At 41.5% G+C, this 27,116-nt stretch overlaps 3 protein-coding genes and 1 long non-coding RNA gene across 4 annotated transcripts in view; 3 read left to right on the forward strand and 1 right to left on the reverse strand.

Moving 5' to 3' along the window:
• The first annotated feature begins 2,514 nt into the window (after positions 1-2,514).
• LOC134671149 (uncharacterized) lies at positions 2,515-4,460 on the forward strand. Its single transcript, XR_010099191.1, has 3 exons — positions 2,515-2,802; positions 3,674-3,755; positions 4,363-4,460. It is a non-coding gene; the product is annotated as an uncharacterized LOC134671149 (long non-coding RNA).
• Positions 4,461-10,049: 5,589 nt separating this feature from the next.
• Positions 10,050-12,378, forward strand: LOC134671136 (uncharacterized). Its single transcript, XM_063528907.1, has 3 exons — positions 10,050-10,193; positions 10,969-11,101; positions 11,927-12,378. Exons 1-3 carry the CDS (start codon positions 10,071-10,073, stop codon positions 12,067-12,069), a joined length of 399 nt encoding a protein of 132 aa, XP_063384977.1. The 5' UTR covers positions 10,050-10,070; the 3' UTR covers positions 12,070-12,378.
• A 1,493-nt stretch (positions 12,379-13,871) lies between these two features.
• On the forward strand, positions 13,872-19,318 carry LOC134671619 (uncharacterized). Its single transcript, XM_063529478.1, has 7 exons — positions 13,872-14,010; positions 14,288-14,369; positions 16,509-16,602; positions 17,318-17,430; positions 18,494-18,677; positions 19,104-19,113; positions 19,198-19,318. The coding sequence occupies exons 2-7, from the start codon at positions 14,295-14,297 to the stop codon at positions 19,316-19,318; spliced, it is 597 nt and encodes a 198-aa protein (XP_063385548.1). The 5' UTR covers positions 13,872-14,010; positions 14,288-14,294.
• A 6,033-nt stretch (positions 19,319-25,351) lies between these two features.
• LOC134671494 (uncharacterized) overlaps positions 25,352-27,116 on the reverse strand; it is a 43,220-nt gene continuing 41,455 nt past the window's right edge. Inside the window, exon 5 of the mRNA XM_063529361.1 lies at positions 25,352-25,788. Within this exon, the coding sequence (XP_063385431.1) occupies positions 25,685-25,788 (104 nt within the window). The 3' untranslated portion in view covers positions 25,352-25,684. The remainder of the gene's footprint in view (positions 25,789-27,116) is intronic.

The following is a 27,116-nucleotide window of genomic DNA, read 5'->3' on the forward strand; positions in this document are numbered from 1 at the left end:
GGGTCACTACCGACTATACTGCAAAACGTAATTCAAGACCAAAAAAGGTGAAAATGTTGCCACTTTTTTACTAGCGCGTCTTGTATTTATGTAGAAATAAGTAATAAAAGTACTTTTTTGAATAGTAGGAGTGAAATTACTAATATTTATATAAATTATCTTAGCGTGTTTACTTATTTATCAAAAGGAATTTACTATTTAACAAACAAATTATTGCAGTGGCAACATTGTCTTACCTACTTTTTTTGGTCTTGAATTACGTTTTGCAGTTTAGGCTAGGAGGCCGTTGAATCATTCGATTATTCATTTAATTTCTTATTAATTTGGTGCCAACAACGAGTACCACCGACGAGGTCACCGGGCAACACTTTGGGTTTAAAATTGGAAATAGAGACCTTGGCTCCCCGAAAGTTGTAGTGTGTGAAGCTGGATTTATTTTGAATTAAAACGTAGTGAAAAAGTAGGAGAAAGAATGACAGTGTTTGATTCAAAGTTAGAAAATAATATTCACCAAGGGATCATTGAGACGACGCGCGAATTCGCGATTTTAGTTGCATTGCGGACCATTGAGGTTATACCAACTCAGCCGACCGATCAAATAACGCAATGTAATGAAACTCGCATGCGAGTTATCGCACCGTCTGAATAAACCCTTATATATTGATTAATTGAATTTTAAACAATTACGAATAATAGGGAAAACACACCCATAATACTACTTATAAAAAAATTGTGAACTTACTTTGGTTCCATCTTTAAAAATCGAAATGCAACACGTCCACTTGAATATGTATAATTAAAAAAAATCAACTGCGACCTAATAATTCTACCGCACTAAACATAACAGCCGTAACAACCATAAAAACAAATTCAATTTCGAATTTGTAGCTTGGGAACACGGTAAACAATTAAACAAATTTTCAAATCTTTCTTACGGAGTTATACGTCGCGGGGCAGTATTATTGTGTCACTCTCTAACTCCAATGTTTTAGCAATGAGCGCCAAATTATGACATCACTATGTCTATAAATAAAATTCGTGGTCGAAAATATAGAAAACTAGCACGTTGCATGTTAGTACAATATAAAATGTGGGTCAACCTATACACCCCTATAGGGATGGCTGGTGAATAGCGACAAAAGTTAACATTGTGATTTACCTGACAATTTATAACTAATGACAAAAATTGTATCATACAACATCTACTATTATTTCCAATCGAATGATACTATTTGTGATAGTATTTTTCAAGAAATTGTCAGGTAAATCACATTTTATGTTTTGTTCCTATTTACCCCAGCCGTTCCTAATCACCCCGGTTGACGGTACTCACTTTAAGACTGAATTCGTCACACTACACCAACATCATTACCATTAGCTCATTAGAGGGTATTGGTTCTTTTTCTCGATTCATAAAACTTTAGGGTCAATTTCTGAAATAGATTTTTTTGGTTTCCGAGATGAAAATCGTTGGGTAACTTTGAAAAAAATATACCATTCTTGTATTGATTTTCTTATTTTAGATTTTCATATTATTTTTCTTGTAAAGACTGGACGCATACAAAAGACGCGGCCACCCTCAAGAGATTGGCAAAGACCAGAGAGCTGAATGCCATGCTGACCGCCGACGCCCATTAGACTGGGCATGGCACCAGAAGAAGAAGAAGACCATACTACTCTTAGGTCAGGGCCCAGGAGGCAAGTTCACTGATTAATTTGTGTCCTATCACATCACTGAACACATAAACTATTCACCTCCTTGTGGTTATTTACCACAAGGACATGACGTTATCGATGTTTAAATTTTGTCCGAGATCGAGAGTAATTTTTTGACGATTAATTTGAGAGCACGGGAATTTGAAATCCTCATTTATTTTATTAATTAAACGCTAAGTGTTAGGTACATGAATGTTATATATTTTTCAGTAATCATATTATGATACAGCCTTGAGTCGGATCAGGCCGTTTAGGCTTTAAGGATGACTCCAGTGCTGTAACCGCGAAAATCGAAGTTCGCAAATTGCGGGGATTTTTCTCTGTCACTCTAATTACGCCTTCGTTGGAGTAGAAAAGAAAGATCCCCGCAATTTGCGAATTTCGGTTTTCGCGGTAGCCGCTCAGACCGGAGCTTCCGGCGTATCGTTTTCTATGGAAAGCATCACGTGGTCACCTGTCATGTCATAGAAAAGTGAGTCATCCTTAATCTTGTTTAGGCAATTGTATAATAGATACGATTTTAATATGTGTACAAGTTTGATTGTTTACACATCACATCACTGGAAACCTAACAAAAACACAGACTAGCAATCTGGAAATATAGTACTCAACAGCGTAGCTACCTACAAACTTAACTTTGCGTATGCAGATGGCGCCCAGACAACGCTGCCGCCAGCTGCATGCACCACAGCGATTTAGTTCGGGGTTTGCCCACTGTTTAATTTAAGTTTGCCTTTTTATTTTTTTATCATCGTGTTTTGGCAGCCATATTTACTGGCCAGTCGCGATAATGCCGGCGAGCGGGGTGGAGTGGATATAGGCCAACTGATGTCATGCAGTTATAGTGCATGTTCCTCTTACTTATCCATGTCCGTACATGTGTTGGTGCGGGCGAGACGCAGGATAACTGTAAATAACATGATTCATAAATAATCATTCTGATGTCAGTGTACGTTCGAATTGGCCTGTCCTCTGAAAGACAGTAGAAAGACGCAGTTGCATTTAGGATTAGTGAGCAAGCAGATGTGTATTGGAAGAATATTTCAAGTGTTTGTGCCTTAAAGTTCAGTGACTGGTTTATCGTTTGTATGTTATTGTACTTACTTATATTATAATAATTTTACTATCTGTAACTAAAGTGTAATTTGTTTAATGTTTATTAAAGATCATTATTGTAGGTGTAAGTAAATAAAGCTGTTTACACGTTTATAAAACAGTGTCTGTCTGTGTCTAGACAAGCATAAAACCAATATATCGTTGCATTGTTAAATAAATAAACTAGTGGTTCTGTGAGCTGTAGACATCGCAAGCCTTATGCCATTTCATTATCGAACCTCTAAAATTCCTCCGCTCCATTTCGTTTCTCTAAAATCGGTGGAAAACTAGCGAATTGCAAACTTTTGAAATACCGCTCGTGTTTCAAAAATTTGCATTGCAAATGGGAATCGAGTGGTATTGACCACTCGTTGTCAATTCTATTAGTACAATTTAAATGCCTAGTAGTGGAGATATTATTGAATGAAATACCTACTTACACGAAATCAAGGGGTCGAAATTAAAAAATCGGCCACCTGCTCGCAAAATTTCACGAGAACCGGTTGAGAAATGCGACCTGTACTTAGAGGAGAACATCGGGACGTACGAAAGCGTATCTGTCAAACTGAAACGGAGACCTTCGCTCCGCTAGGTCAATTATCTACACCGAAATTAGGGCCACCCCACACTAGCGTCTTTTGAGCGGCGGCGTCCAGTAAGCGCTATAAAAAATGACGCCGCTGAGCAGTTTGCGTTGCGTCGAGCAGCAGTGTTGATTAGACGCCGACGCTCGAGAGACGCTTGTTTGGGTTGGACCTTACGGCCTCCTTCTTTTTTTGAAGACGGTTAACAATGAAATCTTATCTCTTATCCCTAATTGCCTACTATAAGTATACAGGGTGAAATTTAAAATGGTTTACAGGTTCAAGATGTGTTACCAGGGCAAATTCTTCTACTGCATCCCAGTCAAGACGGCCTGCTACGTTTTGGCCATTATAAATGCGGTGAGAACATACCATCCGTCGAGGTGAATAGGGATGGCAGGGCTTAGTTGTGGTTGTGCCGTTGTCGAGAACGTTCTCTATTTACTATGGGAAATATTATTGAGAGAGAACGTGTCCTATACAAAAGGGAGAACATCCTCGAGAACGGCACAACTCTGGTTGGGATCAATAGGGACAAAACTTGAAATGAGACTTACCTGGTAATTTCGTAAAAACTACCTAACCAGTTAGACCAAGAAAAGTCTGAAACGATTTTGATAGCACACGCAGTGCAAGTGTTATTTTCAACGTCAAACTTCTGTGCAATTATAATACATTTATTTTTCACCACACCAGCTCGAAAACTCTTTTTTTACTTAGGTACCTATTACCTATTGTAGTTATGCCGTCTCATTTACGCCTTTTTGGTATGTAAAATTTACATTGTAAACAATAAGTATTTTGTAAGCGTCTTGTCAGCGCTATGGAAAATAGCGTCGCTGCGCAGTTACGCCATCGTTGCGTCGAGCAGCAGCCATAGATTTGACTAGACGCCGACGCTCGGGAGATGCTAGTGTGGGGTGGCCCTTATGTTGGGGAATGCTTTACATAATTGTTTTGTCCCTAGATCGTGAACGCGGTGACCTTGGGATGTTTTAGTATTCAGGGGGTAGTATACCTACTAGCAGCTGTCGTCAGCTTATGCGTCGGCGCCGGCGGTGGTAATAAAACAGGTGAGTGGAATGTTATCCCTTTGTCCCTAATTGCCTACTATAAGTATACAGGGTGAAATTAATTACCAGCCATACTATCTACTCTGCGTATTGTTAGTGTACTGTTCAATGAAACACCACGAGTCCTTGACAACAACTGATTTATTAAAACATAAGAGGGTAGAACCCTAAACTTACAGATACCTACAACATCTCCCCCAAAAGGAATTTCTTAAAAAACTAAACAATTTGTTGTTTTGTAACATAAATTATCTGTCACACCACACATTACATTCTACAATCTTATCAATGTATACATTACTTAGTCTATTCCCGTTTTTTTTTTGCAATATTTATCAGGAAACCTTACACTATATATACCTATATATATTTTAGTTATAAGTATGACCGATATATTTTTTACACCTACGTCTAAACGACCTATTGGTTTTTCTGAAGTAACTGTTTATCTTTAACTTATTACAAGTAAGTATAATACTAGCAAATTCAAAGCATAATGAAACTTATTTCTATGTGTGATATAAACTCACGGTTGTATAACTATAATGTCTATAATCAAACACCTTAAATAAGAGAAGATAAGAGACTGTAAGGTTCAAAATGAAACCGTGATATCATAATTTTACTATGATGTTAAAATTAGACAGGTGATTTTAAACCTTACGGTGAACTAAATAAGATCTAATTACTTCGGTTATTCCGACTTAGTATAAATTAATTTGATAATTAAGTTATATAGTTGGCTATTTTAATAACAAATACCTATGCGTAGGCTATATACGTAACGAGTATTTTTAATTGAATTCTGTTTAACATATTTTACTTCTTAGACTGATTATCGGCGAATAATTTCGCTTTCCTACGCGTCATTATGACTGTCGGTCCATCGGAAGCATGTGTTTGTTGATTATCTGCCTTATGGGCGTTATCATAAGACGGGTTTTCGCATGTTTCCGACTGACCGATATCTTCGCAGGCGTCCTTGAACTCCTCCCCGCAGTCAGCTGATGGCTGCGGCGGCTCGGACTTCGGGGACACCGGCTCGTCACTGACCATACATTTTATCAAATGACGACGATTGCGTCGGAATTTACCTCCCATCTTATTTTGAACTATATACGATCTAGGAGTCGCGGCTTTACCCACCACAGTGGCGCGAGTCCTACCTTTTCCTTCTACACATACTACGTCATCTCCTATGTCAAGTGGAGGTAATTCCTTACAATGTACGTCGTACCGTACTTTGGCCTTATGCTGATTAAGTAACATTGTGTTGTGTTCAGATGAGTCAACAGGTTGCGGCTTTAATAATTCTGGGTGAACTGGTAGTTTACATCTTAATCTGCGACTCATCAAAAGCTGCGCAGGGGAGCTCAAACCGTCGCGGGGCGTATTTCGGTAGTTTAGAAGTGCTAAATAAAAATCGCTATCACTTAAAATTGATTTTTTGAGCATTAACTTTACCGTTTGAACTGCGCGTTCACTCTTTCCATTAGCCTGGGCATAATTTGGCGATGATGTTACGTGATTAAAATCCCATTTTTTGGTAAATTCTTTAAAATCGCGACTACTAAATTGGGTCCCATTATCTGTAATCAAAGTGTCGGGTATTCCGTGACGTGCAAATATTTCCTTTATATTAGTTATCACAATGTTGGAGGAAATATTTGCTAAACTGCACACTTCAACATAGGTAGTTGGAATAATAATCCACCAAAACTAGGAAATATTTTTTTCTTATTTCGAAAATATCTGCACCAACTTTTTCCCACGGAAGTTTAGGGATAGCAATGGGTAATAGCGGCTCCTTAGGCGGGGCGTTTGAGCACTCCTGGCAGGTGGCACATCGTCTCACCATGAGCTCGATATCACGTGACATGTTAGGCCAGTACATCACTTGTCTCGCGCGCCGCTTGCATCGATCTATGCCCATATGACCCTCGTGTACTATATTTAACATTGTTGATCGCAAGACTCGCGGTATCAACACAGACATATCTTTAAAAATCACTCCGTTGACCATAAATAATTCTTCCCTAAAAGACCAGTACACCTTCAGTTCAGGCGCCACTTGCGACTTATGGTCGGGCCAACCCATATTAATATACTCAGCTAGCTTTACAAATTCGGAGTCCCGTTGAGATTCTTTTATATTAACGATAGTTTCGCATTTGAAATAGGTATGTTATCAATTATTAGTTGTATCTGATACACATTATTTTTATGTACTCCCTCACTATACAGATCTGGCAAAGGCGCCCGAGACAATGTGTCCGGTATATACATATACTTTCCAGGCTTATAAGTTACAACTAAATCGTAATGCTGTAGACGCAGCATCATGCGTTGTAAGCGTGCTGGGACAGACATGAGAGGTTTTTTGAAAATGCTCTCTAAAGGTTTGTGGTCTGATTCAACGGTTACTTTCTCTCTGCCAAATATATACTGATGGAATCGTTCACAAGCAAAAACAATCGCGAGCAATTCCTTTTCGACCTGCGCGTACCGTCGCTGCGCGTCCGTGAGCGTGCGCGAGGCGAACTCCACGGGCCGCCCGCCCTGCAGGATGACGGCGCCCAGGGCGTCACGTGACGCGTCCACCGAGAGCGTCACCGGTGCCGTCACGTCGTACAGCGCCAGTACGCCGGCTCCACAAACACACTCTCTTAACTCATCAAACGCAGCCTTTTCCGCGGGCCCCCACTGCCAGTTATTCTCTTTTTTAAGTAAGTTAGTTAAAGGTGTCGCTCGTTGAGAATAATTAGGTATGAACTTGGACAAATAATTCACGGCTCCAAGAAATCGCTCTAAACTCTTCCTATCGCATGGCGGCGGCATTTGACTTATTGCCCTAATTTTCTCACTATCTGGCCTCATACCGTCAGCGTCAAAAATATGCTCCAAATAAGTGACTTGCTGAACAGCTATTTTACACTTATCTTTGTTAAATTTGAGATTTATCTCTCTCGCTCGGTTTAACAATGCATGCAATCTTTCATCATGTTCCTGTCGAGTTTTACCCCATACAATAATGTCGTCTATGAAATTGTCTACGCCTTCAAGATCCTCAAGAAGTTGCCGCATTTTGGCATGGAAAACCTCCGAAGCACAACTAATGCCGAAAGGCAACCGAAGGAACTGATACCTCCCAAATGGAGTCGCAAATGTGCAAAGGTCAGCGCTTTCCTCGTCCAGCTGCACAACCCAGAAACCCGAATTAGCGTCCAGCACCGAGAAGTAGGTGGCTCCGCGCAAGCGCGTGGCCAGCTCGGTCAGCGAGGGCAGCTGGTAGTGCGCGCGACGTACCGCCACATTTAACGCGCGCGGGTCGAGGCATACGCGAATACCGTTATTCTTTTTTGCAACAAGTACTAACGGATGAACCCATTTTGTAGGATGTGATACTTTCTTAATTACTCCTAATTCCTCCATTTTTTTTAATTCGTCCGATAACCTGTCTCTTAACCCTAGAGGTATCTTCCTATTAGCGCATACGACCGGGGGAACCGATTTGTCAACAACAATGTGATATTTACCCGGTAGACAACCTAAACCTTTAAAGAGATCAGAATATGACGCTAAGTTTATGGCATAAATACGTTTTATCATGCACATCTCTTCACAAGACTCCCGTCCCAGCACACTTTGACATTTCATGTTAGCGATTGCGAAGTGCAGAGAATAAGGTTTATTTTTATACCAAAAAGTTATATCGCACTCACCTATAATAGGGATCTCATTACGGGTATATGATTCTAAATTAACTTTGACCGGTTGTAACATTTGTTTATTAAACCCTAGCGATAAAAATCTTTCTAACGAAATAACATTCATATCTGCACCCGAATCAAGCTTAAAGCGCTCGGGGCCATTCTCACATAACAAGGTTTCATACCACTGACTTTTATTTTTATTACATTTCACCATATCCACGTAAAACGGTTCTAACTCGCCGGAACCACTACTATACGAGTCATTCTGATCGATCTCATACACTTTTTTAACGCCGTTATCAGTTTGTACAAAACGAGACTTACACATTCTGGAGAAGTGTCCACGATTTCCGCACGCGAAACAAGTCGCGAATGAAGCTGGGCATTCCCGGTTGTCAGCACAACGCGTTCCGCCGCAACCCGCGCACTCAGTCGGCGGGCCCCGCGCGCCGCCGGCGCCGCGCCCGCGCCGCGCGCTGGGCGCCGATGCCCGGCGAGGCGGCCGCGGGGCGCCCCCGCGTCGCGCGCGCCGCCCTACACCATGCACCTGCACTGAACTGGAACTCTCGACACTTTTACTTATCTGCTTGCCGCTCTCTTGTGACACCTCCTCAGCTTGGCACAACTTGACAGCCTTATCCAAATCGAGATCGTCGCACCTCAAAAGCCTATCTCTCACTACGGAGTTTCGTATGCCGCATACAATACGATCTTTTATGAGGTCCTCCTGCAAAGTACTGAACTCACAATTTTTGCTCAGGAGACGCAAGGCCGTAACATACGACTGAATGGACTCGCCATCCTCTTGATTACGAGTAAAAAATCTATATCTCAACAACGTTACGTTGACCTTCGTTCCAAAGTATGCGTCGTATTTTTTTATAATAGCCTTTACGTCCTCCTTGTCGCTTTCGTTATCGAAAGTAAACGTTTGAAAAATATCGAAGCCCTCGGGTCCGATGAGGTTGACGAGCAGGCTCGCCTCCACCCCGGCAGACTCGGAACTCACTCCGGATGCTTTCACAAACAGTGTGAATTGTTGCTTCCACCGCTTCCATGCATCTGCACGGGCGACCGGCCCTCCCGCCATGTCGAGTTCCGGTGGTGGTCTCGCGTGCTCCATTGTAGTGAACAAATATCACAATTACGCACACACCGCACAAAGAAAAACGTTCGTAACTATAATCGGGCATCTTTGGTGACTTAAGACACACTTTATGACTATATATATCCGAGATAAAGCACTACACCGCTGCCACCATGTACTGTTCAATGAAACACCATGAGTCCTTGACAACAACTGATTTATTAAAACATAAGAGGGTAGAACCCTAAACTTACAGATACCTACAACAGTTAGGAATTGACTTTTTAGGTCATACTGAACAACTTTTATAATGGGACCAGTGCCGAAATCGCGAAAAGAAATTTGGCTGTTACAAAAAAAACAGCGACATCATATCAGCCCGAATGTATGAAACAGCCAAATTGTTTTTTCGCGGTTTCGTCATTGGTCTCATAATAGAAGTTGTTCAGCTAGGTAATTGACCTATCTAGGTAAAGTCACTACGCAGAATGGCTGGTGATTAATATTTCACCCACAATTTATTTTTATTTTTATTATGAATATTATATTTACCTCGATGATTATTTTTATGGGCCATTACAAGCTTATGCAAAGTGAGGTAGCCCTGCGGTAAGCTCAATAAGGCTTGTGTTTATAGAAACGAAACAAGTTTTCGAATTTTTTTGTTTCTTTTTTCCTTTAACCTTTTTGAGTGTCCCACTGCTGGGCTTAATCTTTAACTCGCTTAGTAATTGTTGATACTTACTGTCGATTGATAATAAATCTTTCACATTTTACAGGCGGTGATCGCTTTAAGCGAAGCATGGTCACGGATCAAGGCATGTACGACTACTGGATCCCTTTTGAGTACCTGCTTCCCTTATGTTGGCTGTTCTCTTTGCTCACCTTCATCTTCTCTGTACTGCTGTGCTGTGGCCTCGATAATGTAAGTAACATTCTGTATAATAGCAGGGGTGCGAAACTCCTGAGATCGGCCAAACTCGGCTCCGCTCGGCTCAGCATTGCTCCGAGCAATTATTAGGGTTGGCACCACTCGACTTCCTTTTGCGTGCACGACCACAGATAAGATAATCACTTGAATTTTGACAACCCCTAAATAGCCGAAAGGGATAGTGCGATATACTAGAAAGGGACAGCATGATTCGACCCTGAACCGCTGTCAAACTTCGTTTTTGTAGGAAGTTTCCTTTCTGTACGGTAGTACCATTACTTATTCTGTGATAGTAGATTAATTTTGTATCAAGCAGAAACGTCTGCGAACGATGCTATTATATTATCGATGATGTTATTATACTCGTATTATTATTTGTATCTCCTTAGATTCCACGGGTCTATAAATCCCGGTCTTTCGATAAGCTTGTGTGGGGATATAACGCCTGCTGGAACCCGTTCACAGGCGCAACAATAGACACCCATGAACCGGTCTCAGCAGCCATTGGGACTATTGTAGAAAAAAGTATACTGTTCACTTTTTCTATAAATTGGAGTTTATATTATTATTATTATCTGTTTAGAGACTAAGGCCCACTTGCACCATTCTACTAACCCAGCGATAACCGGTTAAACCTAGAGTTACCATGATTACCAGTACAATTTGACATTAGGCTATTAGGTTTAACTGCTTAACCCCGGGTTAGTGGGATGGTGCAAGCGGGCCTAACTCAACTAACTTATAATTACGTAATTAATTTTTATTTTAGCATAAGGTGCGACAGGTGAGGGCGTATTTCATCTATGGCTGCATAGTCACAGTACTCGCGTTCTTGGCTTCCATAATCCAGATCATCGTCAAGGAAGAATCGATGCTTGGTCTGTGGGGGCTCATGGGGTGTGGTAAGTTCCTTGCCACGGATAAAACTAGAGATAAAACTAGGTATTGGATACCTTCTAAAACTATAAATCAGAAAAAGTAAGGGCAAATCGCCTAGCGTGGTACGGGCATGTGATGCGGAGGGATGAAAGTCATGTGACGAGAAAGGTATTACGAATGAATGTGGAGGGAAGTACGAGGAAATGAAAACCGAGGAAAAGGTGGATGGACTGTGTGAGAGATGATATGAAACGAGCGCAAGTGAATGATGAAATGACGGGCGACAGAGAGATTTGGAAGAGAAAGACATGCTGCGCCGACCCCAAGTGAATGGGACAAGGGCAAGAGAATGATGAGTTTAGAATATTATATCACAACGGTTACACGGCAACGGCCACGGGTAGTGTGTGTAAACACTTTTTAGTCGCAATTGGTGACATGTTTTGGGCCCGTCGGGGGTCCTTCCTCAGGCTCGAGTGCTCGCGGCGGCTGCCCTGTGTGCACAGCACGCGCTGACAGGGCGGTGGTGGAGCGCGCGGGGCAGTCCCGCTCAGTAATAGCGACTAAAAATACAAGTGAGTGTAACCGTTGTGATATAAATATTTTAAAATATGTCTCACGAAAGTCTAATTTCGACTTTATTTAGGGCCACCCCACATCTAGCGTCCCTCGAGCGTCGGCGTCTGGTCAGCGCCACTCAGCGCTATGGAAAATGACGTCACTGCGCAGTTGCGTCGACGTTGCGTCGAGCAGCGGCCATAGATTGTATTAGACGCCGACGCTCGAAAGATGCCAGATGTGGGGTGGCCCTTTTAGGTTCAAAGTTAATATTTACCTTTTGTTTTCAGCTCTCCACTCGCTATTTCTCATCCTGGTGCACTATACGCACGCCAAGATGGCCGACGACGCCATGTTTACAGACCACCGTCCTCTGAACGACGAACACTCAAGGGACTCTAAGAGAGACGTAAAATTAAATGCGGTGATCTAATCAATTCACATTCATCATCATCATCATCATCATCATTTAAGCCTCCAGCACGATAGAGTTAGACCAAGAAATGGCTGCAGCGATTTTGATAACATACGCAGTGCAAGTGTTATTTATACGTCATCATTTCATAGAAGTTTGCACTGCGTATGCTATCAAATCGCTGCGAACTTTTCTTGATCTAACTCTACTTTCTGCTTTAAATATAATTCTAATGTCAGTGTACATTCAAATTCGCCTGTATAGTCTGTCCGTTTTTCTAAGATCAAGTACGCCATAGTAAATGTATGGCGAACTTGATCTTAGAAATTGGACAGGCTATGCCTATGTCAACCTATATTTTAAGATTAGATAGTTGTGTAAGTAGTGCGTGTTGTAAAGTTGTAAGTAACTAAGTACATACATGTAGTTGTAGAGTTTGTTTGGAAAGAGAAGAGTCGTGGAATGTATGGGCACAGAATAAATAATAGTACTAAGTACAGAAGACTCACTCTCTAATAAAACACGTCTGTTACGATCAGCACAGATATGGCCGCTAGGTGGCGACAGCGCCACGCGCGGCTTATGGCAAACCCCAAAATTGGGGCCGAACGGATGTACTTTTAGCTACCTGTAGCAAAGCGATGAAATCGCGAAGTGAGACACGCCTGGTATGGGGCCCTATACATTCCACGACTCTTCTCTTTCCGAACAGACTCTAGTACCTACTATATTCTGAATAGAAAAATGCATTTACTTTACAAGAATAGATTAGCCGTAATATTGTTTTATATAATGATTATTATACGATTTTTCATAATTTTTAATGTTTTGTAGATTTAAATTTGTACCTCATGAACAAAAAAATTATGAATTAAAAACAAAGATTTAAAAATAATTTGTTTTCCTCGAACACTTTATTACGTACCCTTCCACCATCCACTAACAGGTCAATTCGAGTTTTAGTTATTCGATCTATTTCCAATAAGATACTGATCGGTCAGTATTAAAAGTGGCGTTTCTGGTTGAAGAACGGTCACTTTTGACACTGACAGGTCAGTCTCTTATTGGACGTCTTTTGAGCGTCCACGTCTAATAGTCAGCGCTTTGGAAATGGCATTGCTACGCAGAGCGCAGGGCTATAACCGCGAAAATCGAAGTTCGCAAATTGCGGGTATTTTTCTCTGTCAGTCTAATTACGCCTTCATTGGAGTACAAGAGAAAGATCCCCGCAATTTGGGATTTTTGGTTTTCGCGGTAGCCCCTCAGTTGCGCCAACCTTGCGTCGAGCAGCAGCCGTAGAGTTAATTAGACGCCGACGCTCGGGAGACGCTAGCGTGGCTTATAGAGAACGAAGTATCGGACGCCTCGGCCAGACCCGGATCGTTTTAGCGTGACTCATCCTCACCCAAGTGAGAAAGCAGCATCTTTGCAAAATCTCTATATTTAAAAAGTTGCAGATCCTAATGTTACTAATGTTTTAACATTTGCTATGTTAAATAATAAGGAAAGTCCGTTGTTGTTTACTCAGAATTCCCAGAAAGCTCACACCAAAACACATATCAACATACCTATAAACGCAGACACATGGGATCGGGAAATACCTACTGTTTACAATTTATGGGTGTACAAACTTAGCTTTGCGGGCAGAGGCGGCGCACATGCAGCGCCGTCGCATGCTAAATGTACAGCGGTATTTTAGTTCTGGATTTGCCCACCGGCAAAATTATGTTTGCGTGTTTCAATCTGTGTTTGGAGTCACCATATAAATGTGTTACGTATTACCAAGTATTACTGACTCGCTAGTCAGTCTTTATAGTGCTCACAGCCCGAGTGCTGTGTTTCTGTTTTTTACACGCATAGTCGTGTTAAAACACTTTAATAAATAATAGGGATAAATAGGGATTTAAAGAGTTCATTCAAGTGAGACCCTACAATTTGTTAAGTGTGAACAGTTTTCTTGTGAGTTACTACACATTCTACTATTGATAATAATATGACGGTTAAATGCTATTAATAGACAGGCGTGCGGTATTATAAGCATGCTATTTAATAGAGTTAGACTAAGCTAAGTTGGCAGCGATTTTGATTTTCACTGTCTATGCAAGTGTTATTTGAACTTCATAATTTCATAGAAGTTTGACGTTTAAAATAACACTTGCATTGCACAGTCTATGCTATCAAAATCACTGCAAACTTAGGTTGGTCTAACTCTAATTACCAACATGTGTTTTTTTAGGTCCAAGATGTGTTACAAGGGCAATTTCCTCCATCGCATCCAAATCGAGTGGGTCTGCCTCGCAGTGGCCATTTTCGATGCGGTAAGAATAATAAACTCGACACCCCTGAGCCGCTCACACCGATGTTGCTCCTGGTCGTCTTCGCGACGGCAGTTTCAGGGGCCCATCTAGTCAGCGGCGAGTCACCGCCTGCCTCGATGACGGTGTTAACATTGTTATGGCAGGTGTCCGGGCCTCTTTTACAATAGCCCAGTCTCATTGTCCACCCAAACATCAATCCATAGACCGGAATACTGTTCACTTTTTCTACAATAGTCCCAATGCCTGCTGCGACCGGTTCATGGGTGTCTATTGTTGCGCCTGTGAACGGGTTCCAGCAGGCGTTCTACATGACATTAAAGCTATCCAAGGGGCCTCTACGTGTTGGATCTATATCCCCACGCAAGCCTATCAAAAGACCGGGATTTATAGGCCCGTGAAATCCAAAAGGAGACACAAAATAATATTTACGACGGCAGTTTCAGGGGCCCATCTAGTCAGCGGCGAGTCACCGTCTGCCTCGATGACGGTGTTAACATTGTTATGGCAGGTGTCCGGACCTCTTTTACAATAGCCCAGTCTCATAGTCCACCCAAACTTCAATCCATAGACCGGTATACTGTTCTCTTTTTCTACAATAGTCCCAATGCCTGCTGAGACCGGTTCACGGGTGTCTATTGTTGCACCTGTGAACGGGTTCCAGCAGGCGTTCTACATGACATAAAAGCTCTCCAAGGGGCCTCTACGTGTTGGATCTGTGTCCCCACGCAAGCCTATCAAAAAACCGGGATTATAGGCCCGTGATATCCAAGGAGATACAAATAATAAATAACATATACAATATATCCCTAACCACGCCTATTTTCCGAAGGGGTAGGCAGAGACCACGGATTTCTACTAGGTGACATAGTACCTCTTTCGCTTCTTTCACTTTCATAACATTTCGACATCAGGTCTGGCCTAGTGGGTAGTGCTTGAGAAGCCGATGGTCCTGGGTTCGAATCCCGGTAAGGGCATATATTTGTGTCTATTTTTAATAAATCAATCTAGCAATGACTCAGGAATACTCATATTCATAATCATACTAATTTATTTGTAAAGTCAATTTACACGTCAAGGAAGAAAAATATAATAGTAACATTAAGAATTAGTCATTAAATAATATAAATTACGGTTAAAACAAATTAGGTAATTACATATTACGGTTAAAAGTCAACGTTACAGTGGGTACATAATAATCAATAGGTTAATTTTTTCAATAAGAATTCCTCGTGAATTAATATTTGTGCTCATCAAACTAATAAATGGGGATTCGAACCCAGGACCATTCGGCTACATAGGCAGGACCTACCGACTAGGCCAGACCGGTTCTCGTATAATAACTACACTTTCACATTATTAATAACAACGTTATGTAGGTTGTTAAAACTGGTTTTGGCAAATTGTTATAAACAAAATAATTTATAATATTACACAAATCCACCTAGTCACACAGTAAGCTAAAGAAAATTCTAAAACGTAACAAATATAAGAGCCTCGGTAGAGAGTACCATTTTGTACCATTTGGAGTTGAGACTCTAGGTCCATGGGGTCCCAGCGCGCATAAGTTGTTCGCAGAAATCGCGAAGCGTCTGGTTGACGTAACTGGTGACCGAAGAGCTGGCGGCTACCTCGCACAACGTATCAGTATTGCGATACAGCGGGGAATTGCCGCCAGCATCCTTGGTACAATGCCTCAGGGGCCTATTTTAGATTTAAGGTAGTTATTAATTTCGTTTAGTTGTACCACTGTATATATATTGTATGTAAATAAATGATTTTACCATTTTAGCTAAAGAAGGCTTGTGTTGTGGGTAGGTAGGTACTAGACTACGATATGGTCTGTGTTACATTTATACATCTAAATATACATATGTGACGTCCCATGGAAAAGGTACCTTATGGTGGCTGGCGCTTACGTCGCATAGCGCCGCAATAATATTGGAGCGGCGTTAATACTAGCGTAAGCGCCAACCGCCATAAGGTACCATTATTCGTGGGACGTCACATATAACATAATTAAGCAATAAATATTTGCCCATACATACCAGGATTCAAACCCAGGACTATTACCATCACTGCCGGTAGAAATAGGCTAATAACGCTCTTTTATAAAATATAATATTTTTATTTTATTTGCAGATCGGAAGTATTGTGCTGTTGGGGTTCTATGGTTGCGTATGGTTTATGATATTGGCCATGTCAGAGACAGAAACGACGTGGCGAGGCATATTTGGTGAGCAATCAATGTTTTGCGAGATAGTATACAAACTATAGACCGACCACTTAACTGAGGCCTCGCCTGCGCGGTACGGCCGTAGGGTTGCCAGATCGAAAAGGGCTATTTTGGGACTTAAGTCGGGGGAAAAAAACATTCAAATTAAAGTAAGTGTATTAAAAACAACGATATTTTACATTATTGGCACTACGTCAGTTCGCTCGCTCGACGACAGTTCGGAACTTGAAATTGTTGTTTTATAACGTGAAGCTGTTTTTCGGGACAGTTTACAGTTTGTCGGGAATCGGGAACACATGCTAAAAATCGGGAAAATCCCGCTAAATCCCAACCATCTGGCAGTGGCAACCCTAGGTACGGGGGTGACGGGGCGGGACGACTAAGGGTGGCGGGGAAGGTGCGGGCGGCAGGCGTACGCGCCCTCAGTCGTCCCGCCCCGTCGCCCCCGTACCGCGCAGGCGAAGACTCTAAGTGGTCGGTCTATACAAGCAATACGAGATAAGCTACAAGCCCCGAAGCATATGTTTTCGTCTAGTAAGACCATTTTTAGAGTTCCGTAGGTACCTCAAAAGGAAAAAAATGGAACCCTTATAGGATCACTCGTGCGTTTGTCTGTCTGTCTGACCATTCCCCCCCCCCCCTTAATCTCTGAAACTACTGAACCTAACACAAAATACTACATGTAAAAATACTAATATTAATTTTCTCTATACAGGTGGTGGCCCTTATCGCGGTTGGATTCCTGAAGTGTTCATATACGTCATATTGCCATTTGTTGTTCTTGTGAACTTAATCTTCTCCATTCTGCTCTGCAATGGAATATGTCAAGTAAGTGTGCTCGTTTGACATATTTAATTACACAAACGGGTCTACCGCGATATAATTTCATTGTTTTTATCATGGAGCGTAGTATTCTTGGCGTGACATTGACCGATCGCATCAAAAACACTGTATTACGCTCTAAAACTTAAATAGCCGACGTGGCTGAAACAGCCGCCAAGCTGAAGTGGGACTGGGCGGGACACGTTTGCCGTATGCCGGATGACTTGTGGGCAAAAACAACAACCAATTGGGTCCCACATCAAACCCGGGGTTGCGTAAATTTGCCTTAAATTCCGATGTTTCAGCTGAGTTGCACCAGCTGTGGTCACGGAGCGTGTGGTTATGTGCTCATTTGACTCAAAATTTGCACAATATAATATCGCTTCTTGAGAAACATAGTGTCACTATACAAAATGATTTGTGCCTAAAAATTCAACTTTTCAAAAATGGAACAACGTCACTATTCGAATGGTTCTTAATTTTGTATAGTGACACTATGTTTCTCAAGGAGCGATATGTAAATCGGATGACAATGCAAGATTATGATATGGAGCTGATCTGATGATGGAGACAGGAGGTGATAGAACTCTGAGGAAACTCTGGGATAAAACTATTCCGCATAGTAATTGTGTTTGGGAATTGTCTCGATAAATATTAGTTGCCTGTTGAAAGAAAAGTTCTCGATAAAAGCTCCGGGAAAAAGTGGTTTCAGTCAAATCTTACGAAATTTATTGGCTCTCCATATTTTTTTTTAATGGCCCTATATAATCTCTCAGAAGTATACTTTCAGAAATAATCAATTTAGTTGTCAATCAATGCAGCATATCTAGTTTTCAAGTCTGTCAGTGTGTATCACAATCACAAGGTATCGATTTTAGGAAAGAAATCACAGAAATACCTAATTATTTCTGAAAGTATACTTGAGAGAGTAGCGCTATTTTAAAAATATAATCAGGAGACTTACTATCTATATCATACTAATATTTCGTGAGTTTTGACTGAAACTACTTTTTCCCTATGTTTGCTGCGGGGTTCTTTTTGACATAAAACTTATTTCTTAACATTTCAGCGTCGACCACGGCCGGTGAAAGTTTACTTCTATTTCGGGGTGGCAATCACCGCACTAGCGGCCCTGTTGTGCGTGGTACTCTTCAGCTGCGACAGCGATCAGCTGGGCCTGCACTTCTACACGGACCCTGACGCGGTCCTCGAGTTCAGGATAGCTAAAGGCCTCTGGCTGCTGTTCGGATGTGGTGAGTGATCAAGCCACATAGTAGAAATAGAAATTATTAATAGTAATATTTTTATTCGTGAGCACATAAATATTATAGATTTTTTTTGTGTGTTTTTTAATCTGTATTTTGTATGTAATTAGACATTAAGATTTAAGAGACCATATACATCTCTTAGTAATTGTAATACGTTAGATTGAATTGTTAGTTTTATTTTATAAAATTGTTGATGTTATTATTTTTGTTTTTATGTAAATTCAATGTTGACGTGTAAAAGTGCCCTTGTGGCCTATTTGCTGAATAAATGTTGATGTTTGATGTTCATACACAAAAATGAAAATTAAACAAGCAGAGAAACATATAAAAAGGAGAAAGTGCCATGAATTGGTCACACCTCAGCATGTTTTAGGTATAAGTGTCCTATACTTATTGACATTCTGTTTCCAGTTCTCCATTCGTTGTTTTTTTTTTTTTTTTTATTATGAATGGGCTTACTCATGGCCACAGACTAGCCGAGGCGTAGACGTGGCCTACGATGGAGCGAGCTCGCCCAAAAACGCCTCATGCTGGTCCAACAGACGCTCAAGAAGCTCGAAGAGAGGGAATCCTTCGACCCCGTTCACCTGCAGGAATTCAACACGAAACAAGAGCATCACGTATAACTAGACCAGCCGGGCTAGCACATAATTGACGCGACAGTATCTCCTTAGCCTCCCTCTTTAATTTGTGCGACTTAGGTCTTAGTGTCGCACACTCAAGGTCTAGGAGAGGTGGTGACCCATTGAAAACTCCGATGTTATTACTAATATATTATTTATTGGCGTGTTTTCACAATAAAGGTACAGAAAGAAGTGGCGGGGCCCGTGAGAACATACATGGACGCTAACCCCTCCGCGCGTCCCGCGCGTCGATTCTATTTTGCTGCGTTGTGGGATTAGCCATCCAAGTGTGTTCCCACAAATTTATACAGTTAGAAAACGACACTCAAGAGCTAGTGAGAGTCAAGTCAAGCGCTGCTGGTGGCCTAGCGGTAAGAGCGTGCGACTTGCAATCTGGAGGTCGCGGGTTCAAACCCCGGCTCGTACCAATGAGTTTTTCGGAACTTATGTACGAAATATCATTTGATATTTACCAGTCGCTTTTCGGTGAAGGAAAACATCGTGAGGAAACCGGACTAATCCCAATAAGGCCTAGTTTACCCTCTGGGTTGGAAGGTCAGATGGCAGTCGCTTTCGTAAAAACTTGTGCCTACGTCAAATCATGGGAGTAGTTGTCAAGCGGACCAAAGGCTCCCATGAGCCGTGGCAGAATGCCGGGATAACGCGAGGAAGAAGAAGGAGTTAGAAAAAGTAGTCTATCTCGTGCCGAGATACTGTCGCGTCATCATGTGCTTGGCCTACAGTACGGATATGATGGTCGTTCTTGTCTACGTGACAGCGTGATAAAACGGTGTCCGTCACTTTCTACACCGCGGTTGAAGAGACAGAGTGACAGAGAAAGATATACATATAGCCCTGGTCCATCGTTAGGAGTGATATAGTACTAAATACATATAAGTTACTAGCTGTGCCCGCGGCTCCGCCCGCGTGGAATTCGGTTTGTGTCAGTAAGCTACTAAATATATAAAAAATAGTAAATTACATTACGCTGTATTTTTTTATTCAAAGAATTATACCATTTTATAATTTCCTGCATGATAATTTCTTAAAAGAATTCTATCTTATTGTTTCATACTTTTTAGAGCGCGATTTGTAGTAGTCCGACTACGCCCGACTCTTTTAGTATGAGAAATTCGAAGTCGCCTAGCTTTGGACCGCTTGCAGTGCGCCACATACGTCGGGCAATTCCCGATTCTTTTAGTATGAGGGCGCTGAAGGAGCCCGGCTTTGGAAAGCGTACAGCTTGCCACGTGCGTCGGGCGTAGCCCGACGCTTTGAGTATGAGGGTGCCTTCGGCGCCCAACTTTGGCAAGCGTACAGCGTGTCACGTACGTCGGTCTACGCCCAATTCCTTTAGTATGAGAGCGCCGAAGACGCCCAGCTTTGAAACGCGTACGTTACGCCCGACGTTCTGAGTATGAGGGCGCCGGAGGCGCCCGTCTTTGGAATACGTACAGCGTGTCACGTACGTCGGTCTACGCCTGACTTTTAGTATGAGGGTGCCGTAGGCACCCGGCTTTGGAAGGCGTACAGCGCGCCACGTACGTCGGGCTACTCCCGACGCTTCGAGTATGACGGCTTTGGAACGCGTACAGTGTGTCACGTGCGTCGGTCTACGCCCGACTCTTTGAGTATGAGGGCGCCCGGCTTTGGTAACCATACAGCGTGTCACGTAGGTCTCTTTTAGTATGAGAAAGTCGAAGTCGCCTGGCTTTGGACCGCGTGCAGCGCGCCACGTTGTCGGGCTACGCCAGATTCTTTTAGTATGAGGGCGCCGAAGGCGCCCGGCTTTGGAACGCGTACAGCGCGGCACGTACGTCGGGTTAAGTCCGAAGCAGTGCCGGATTAAGATATTTTGATGCCCTAAGCATTTCTAGACCATGGTGCCCCCTCTCCCTAGGGTCATTAAGAGTACTTTTTTTTTTGGTAAATTGAGTGAAGTTCATTGCCGCATTACAGCTCAGAATGGAAATCAGTCACATCATTTTATCACGAAAATTGACAGTGCCGCAGCAGTAATGTTGCAACAGAGTACCTAATGCTGCTGCAGTCGCCACCCGAATGTCACCTCTATCATATCTTAGTTTAGAATGTAATTGAAAACGCGAGCGAAGCGAGCGCGAAAATTTTTCGATATAAAAACGCAATGTGATAGACAGTTGTACATTTTTATTTTTAGTATGGAAATCAGTCACATCATTTTATGACGAAAATTGACAGTACCGCAACAGTAACGTTGCAACAGAGTAATGCTGCTGCAGTCGCCACCCGAATGTCACCTTTATCATACCTTAGAAAGTTATTAAAAACGCGAGCGAAGCGAGCGCGAAAATTTTTCGATATAAAAAACGCAATTTTACTTTTAGTCCCAACCAGGCGCGAATCCAGGATTTTATACAAAGAAGGGATGGGACAGTTTTCTATCAGCCTAGCTTCGCATAGGGCTCGATATTTAAGGGTTTCAGCGAGGTTGTTTTCATGCATAAAAGATGCAAGAAAGCGGAGCTTGGAATTGACCAAGTGAATTGAATTGGCGAAGTGTGAGCAAGGCAGTAGGCCCAGCTGCGAAAGAGGAAAGCTGGATTTGGATCCACGTTCAAGTGTACAATTAAGGCAGAAGATCAACTTTGCCGTAAAGCAGAAGGCCTCGCATAAGACCTAACGCCGAACCGCAAAAGAGTGGGTTGAAATCGGATCTATGCATGTAATCACGACTCTTCTACTGCTACCAATTGTTTTCCAAAGAATTACACGCCATTATTTTTGCAAATTTGCTTTTGGACAGCTAAAAAAAAATCGTGTGGTAAAAAACGATGTGTCTGTCCCTAATTTTAAAATTTGTTCTATTTTTTCAACCCGGCTGTGGTAATCGTACGGCGTGTCACGTACGTCGGGCTAAGGTTAAGGCATTCAGAAGTTATAAGGTGTAATAAAAAACTCACATAAGTAAATAAATATATACCTATATACAAACACGAACGCCGAAAACACAATACACTCTCTCTCTCTCTTTTTTTTTGGGTAGTCGTGAAAAAGATGGCACTGTGCAATGAGGGGTAATTAATTTACTGTCGTTTAATTTTGTTGTATATTATTAAATCGACATAATTATTCAATTTAATTTGTTGATGTCCGTAATACCCCCTCATCTAAACTTAGAGTTAATTTGGCAAAAACCTTCCTCGGTGGCTATTCATGTCACTACGTATTAAATTCAGCGCCATCTGTTGGTTTACCAGGGTACTCAATAGTGGTAGCACATATTTGTAAAAAGTTTGCCCCTCCTTCCTAAGTAGCGTCATAAGATTCAGGGGCAAACTTAAATCAAGCGAGTGCTGTGGCTACCCCCTCTTTTAAGGGTTAAATTTTTATAGCCTATAACCTGGCCGGAGATTTTCTCGACAGATTAGTAAAGTTTGCATCAAAATCCGTTCAGCCGTTTTCACGTGATGCGCGTTCAAATAAACAGACAAACAGATAAACAGATAAACAGACAAACAGATAAACAGACAAAAATTCTAAAAACTGTTGGAACGTGTTCTGTTATCGATTCTAAGTATCCCCAGCCAACTTTTTTTCAAATATCTTCCATGTACAGACTTTCGACCGTCTTCAGCTTTATTATATGTATAGATAATTTGTTGATGTCCGTAATACCCCCTCATCTAAACTTAGAGTTAATTTGGCAAAAACCTTCCTCGGTGGCTATTCATGTCACTACGTATTAAATTCAGCGCCATCTGTTGGTTTACCAGGGTACTCAATAGTGGTAGCACATATTTGAAAAAAGTTTGCCCCTCCTTCCTAAGTAGCGTCATAAGATTCAGGGGCAAACTTAAATCAAGCGAGTATTGTGGCTACCCCCCCTTTTAAGGGTTGAATTTTTATAGCCTATAACCTGGCCGGAGATTTTCTCGACAGATTAGTAAAGTTTGCATCAAAATCCGTTCAGCCGTTTTCACGTGATGCGCGTTCAAATAAACAGACAAACAGATAAACAGATAAACAGACAAACAGATAAACAGACAAAAATTCTAAAAACTGTTGGAACGTGTTCTGTTATCGATTCTAAGTATCCCCAGCCAACTTTTTTTCAAATATCTTCCATGTACAGACTTTCGACCGTCTTCAGCTTTATTATATGTATAGATATCAACAGTGACGTGAACTTTTTGGCTGAAAAAATGACACCTTTGAGAATGATAGATCGATATCGTATCGCAGTGACATCTTATAAGCATTGTGCAAATTAGTCTGTGTGTCATAATACTCATAATACATACTCATACTTAATATGAACAGACGAACAGACGGACGTAACAATACTTTATAAATATTGCAATATTGCTACGTACCTTTACACTTATACTACAACACGTACTATACGTTCTTTATACTTTTGTACGTATAATTTAAGTTGATAATTAAGTCCACAAAAAATATTGCATTTACTTTGTCCAATAATTTTTTTATGATGAAAATATACAATCTTGTACATTAGTAATTAAGGTTACATAATGCACTCAATTCAATAAGATATTGTGTAAGTATTATTAAATAGTAAATGATACTAAAATAAATGTCATATACTAAGAAAAAGTGACCAAGGCCTCCAGTTTAATGTGTTTAATAGTAAATGATACTCTTAAAAATAATTAATAATTATAAATACTTGACTGATAGTTGTTAGGCCTAGTTTATAAAAAGAATAACACTAATCACAATTTGTATTGTTCAAGAAAAAATTTGTACTTATTCCAAAATACCTACCTATATAAAATAAAGTTTAACACAAACAACATTAGTAATTTTTAATTTAATTAATTTATGTACGCCAGGTGGCATGGTCAAAACAGCTCAGACTTCAGCAGAGCTATATCTAGACACACTATAATAAATATTATACATATCTGTATATCTATGTCGGCGGCCGATCATAAGATCAGGCAGATCGTAATGTTCCTGTGTGTTGTTTTGAGGATAGTCACATTAAACCAATATATAGGTAAGATAGGTTCGTTAGGTTGCTTCAGATGCCTGAAGGGCAAACTGCCCAGAAATAGCAGCCCCACGGGGCTCCGTCGACTCAGGGAACGAGTCAAAGATTTTCACGTTTCACGATTACATAACTAAAATCGTGCAGATATAGGTTATAGGTTCTCGCGGGCTTAGTTTTCTCAACTCGAAGTCATATTATTGCGCCTATTTTGCGTGGTGGGTTGGCAGCACTATTCTTGCCAACCCAACTCTACCAAGAAGCCTAGCAGACCCTTGACGTTGCCGACGACTTCTGGGAGAGACCCCGGTGAGCAGAGGTGTTGTGCCCGGTATTCTACCACCCTGGCATGCAGATAAAAAACACAAAGCTATCTATACAAGCGGACAGCTCCCGAACTATATCACCGCGGTACATTTAGCTTGCGTGCGCGCCGTTTACACCCGCAAAGATAAGTAAGTTTGTAAACAGATAGTTGAATTTGGCAGCGGCCGACTAACTGGGTTTCCCGTTAGCCTGATACGTAAATAAAAAGAATGTAAACAATAACAAATCTATACAATGCTAGCTTCAGAGAGACTGGTGTGGTATTTTCTATGGGACAGTACCTAGGTAATTGTTTTGTTTAAATTGAAAAAAAAAAACTTTTTTATAATAAGTATATTTTTTGTAAAAAATATTTTTTTATATTACAAGTATGTATATTGTATAGGTCCACAATTGAAAGTATTGTTAAGACTAGAAAACGTTATTAATAACATAGGTATTGAATTTGTACATGAATAAATAGAAATGCAGCTTGCGTTTAAATAAGTTGTCTTTATTATCAGCTCGGCTTTAGCACTTACTTAAAAATTAAAATTAATTTTTCTGTCCTGTCGTTCTAACCAACTAAGCTATCGAACTGAATCTCTGCCGCACGCCGCACCACGCATCCTAAAGGAGCCCACTGATGAACAGTCTGCCGGAAGGTATCGGCCTGTCAGTTAGAACAAAATTTTGACAGTTCCGAACAACTGACAGGCCAATACCTTCCGGCGGACTGTTAATCAGTGGGCCCCTTTATAATTTTAGCAAATTTGTTACGGTATTCTGGTGCAACAAATTCCAATTAAACTGGTTATTCTATGGCTGTTACAGATGTAGAGCATTATTGCTTTCCATCGTATTTTCTCGGAAACGTTCATATTTGTAATGCTACTTCAGTCAATCTCAGTACTTTTTGTACTTGAGACCGACTGCTAAAGCAAGTCATCTCTCGCTCAAATACGCTCGATATAGAGGCAGATAACGAAATTTCAATTTTCGTTGGGCCTCAGATCCAGGCGTTGCGCTTGCGGCCTTCAGGTCAGACTTTTTTAGATATATGGTATTCAAAAATCATAAGTGTTGAGCAGTCTCGCGTGTGTGGCAGGAGCGCTTTTTGAAAATACCACATAGGTCTGGTACACGGGGATCAGCATCAACGAGTATAAAACTGAAAAAAAATATATATATATTTTATAGTCTGAAGGTATAGATTTTGTAATGTGGCTTGGGGCGATTTTGTTAGTTATATGTATACAATAATACATGTACTCGGCGAAAGTTCCTGGTTATGGATGCTCTGACATCGAACATACAGGAGGAGGCACCTTGGTGTATGCTGTTTGCCGACGACATTGTTCTTGTCGGAGAAAATGCACTTGAGGTCCAGAGCAGGCTGGGAAAATGGCAAGAAAAGCTGGAAAGCGTGGGACTCAAAATAAGCAGAACCAAAACGGAGCACATGTTCTGCGATTTCGGTGGTCCATCCAGTTTTTCCCATATTGCCTTAAACGGTGTATCCCTACTAGTCTGCTCTGACTTCCGGTACCTTGGGTCATTGATCCAAGGTGACGGAAATATCGACCGAGACGTGAAAAATAGAATAAATGCGGGATGGATGAAATGGCGACAGGTCTCTGGAACAACTTGCGATCCACGAATGCCCCTTAAACTTAAGGGGAAAATATACAAAACGATCGTGAGACCTGTTGTAATGTATGGATCAGAATGCTGGGCGACGAAAGTAGCGGATGAAAGAAGAGTGCATGCAGCGGAAATGAGAATGCTGATGGATGTGTGGAGTGACGAGAAAGGATCGGATTAAGAATGAGTATATACGAGGAAGTTTGAAAGTAGCTCCAGTAACGGAGAAAATGAGGAGTGCTAGGTTGTCGTGGTATGGGCATGTAATGAGGAGGGATGAATGCCATATAGGCAAAAGAATGTTAGGGATGAATGTTGATGGACGGAGAGCGTATGGTAGACCCAAAAAACGATGGATGGATTGTGTGAAAGAGGATAGAAGAAAGGAGTGAGTGCTGAGGACACGAAAGACAGAGGAGAATGGAAGAGAAAAACATGTTGTGCCGACCCCACATGACGTGGGATAAGGGCAGGGGAAAGAAGACTCGGCGAAAGTTCCTTTCAGCGCTCAGAATTTAAATGTTCGATTTTCTAAATAAAGCGCTTGTCATCCCTCAATGTGTTCGCAAAAAAAACCGATAGCCAAGCCGAATCGGCTCCCCGTATGCTCTTCATTATCTGTCAAGTATCAAAGTTAACTCAACTGTTTTATGCATGTATAGTAATATTAGACTCACCACAAACCCCGAGAGGGATCAAAGCGTACTTCATGAACTCGGTCTCCCCCCACTCGAGCTCGATAAACCCGAGACACCCGAGCACGCTCAGCACCACCACGGCGATGCCGTATCTCAGGTCATCACGTAGCCCTCGTTGTATAAAAGATTAGACTTACCACAAACCGCGAGAGGGATC

The sequence above is a fragment of the Cydia fagiglandana genome, chromosome 15 (assembly GCF_963556715.1).
Source record: "Cydia fagiglandana chromosome 15, ilCydFagi1.1, whole genome shotgun sequence".
Lineage (NCBI taxonomy): Eukaryota > Metazoa > Arthropoda > Insecta > Lepidoptera > Tortricidae > Cydia > Cydia fagiglandana.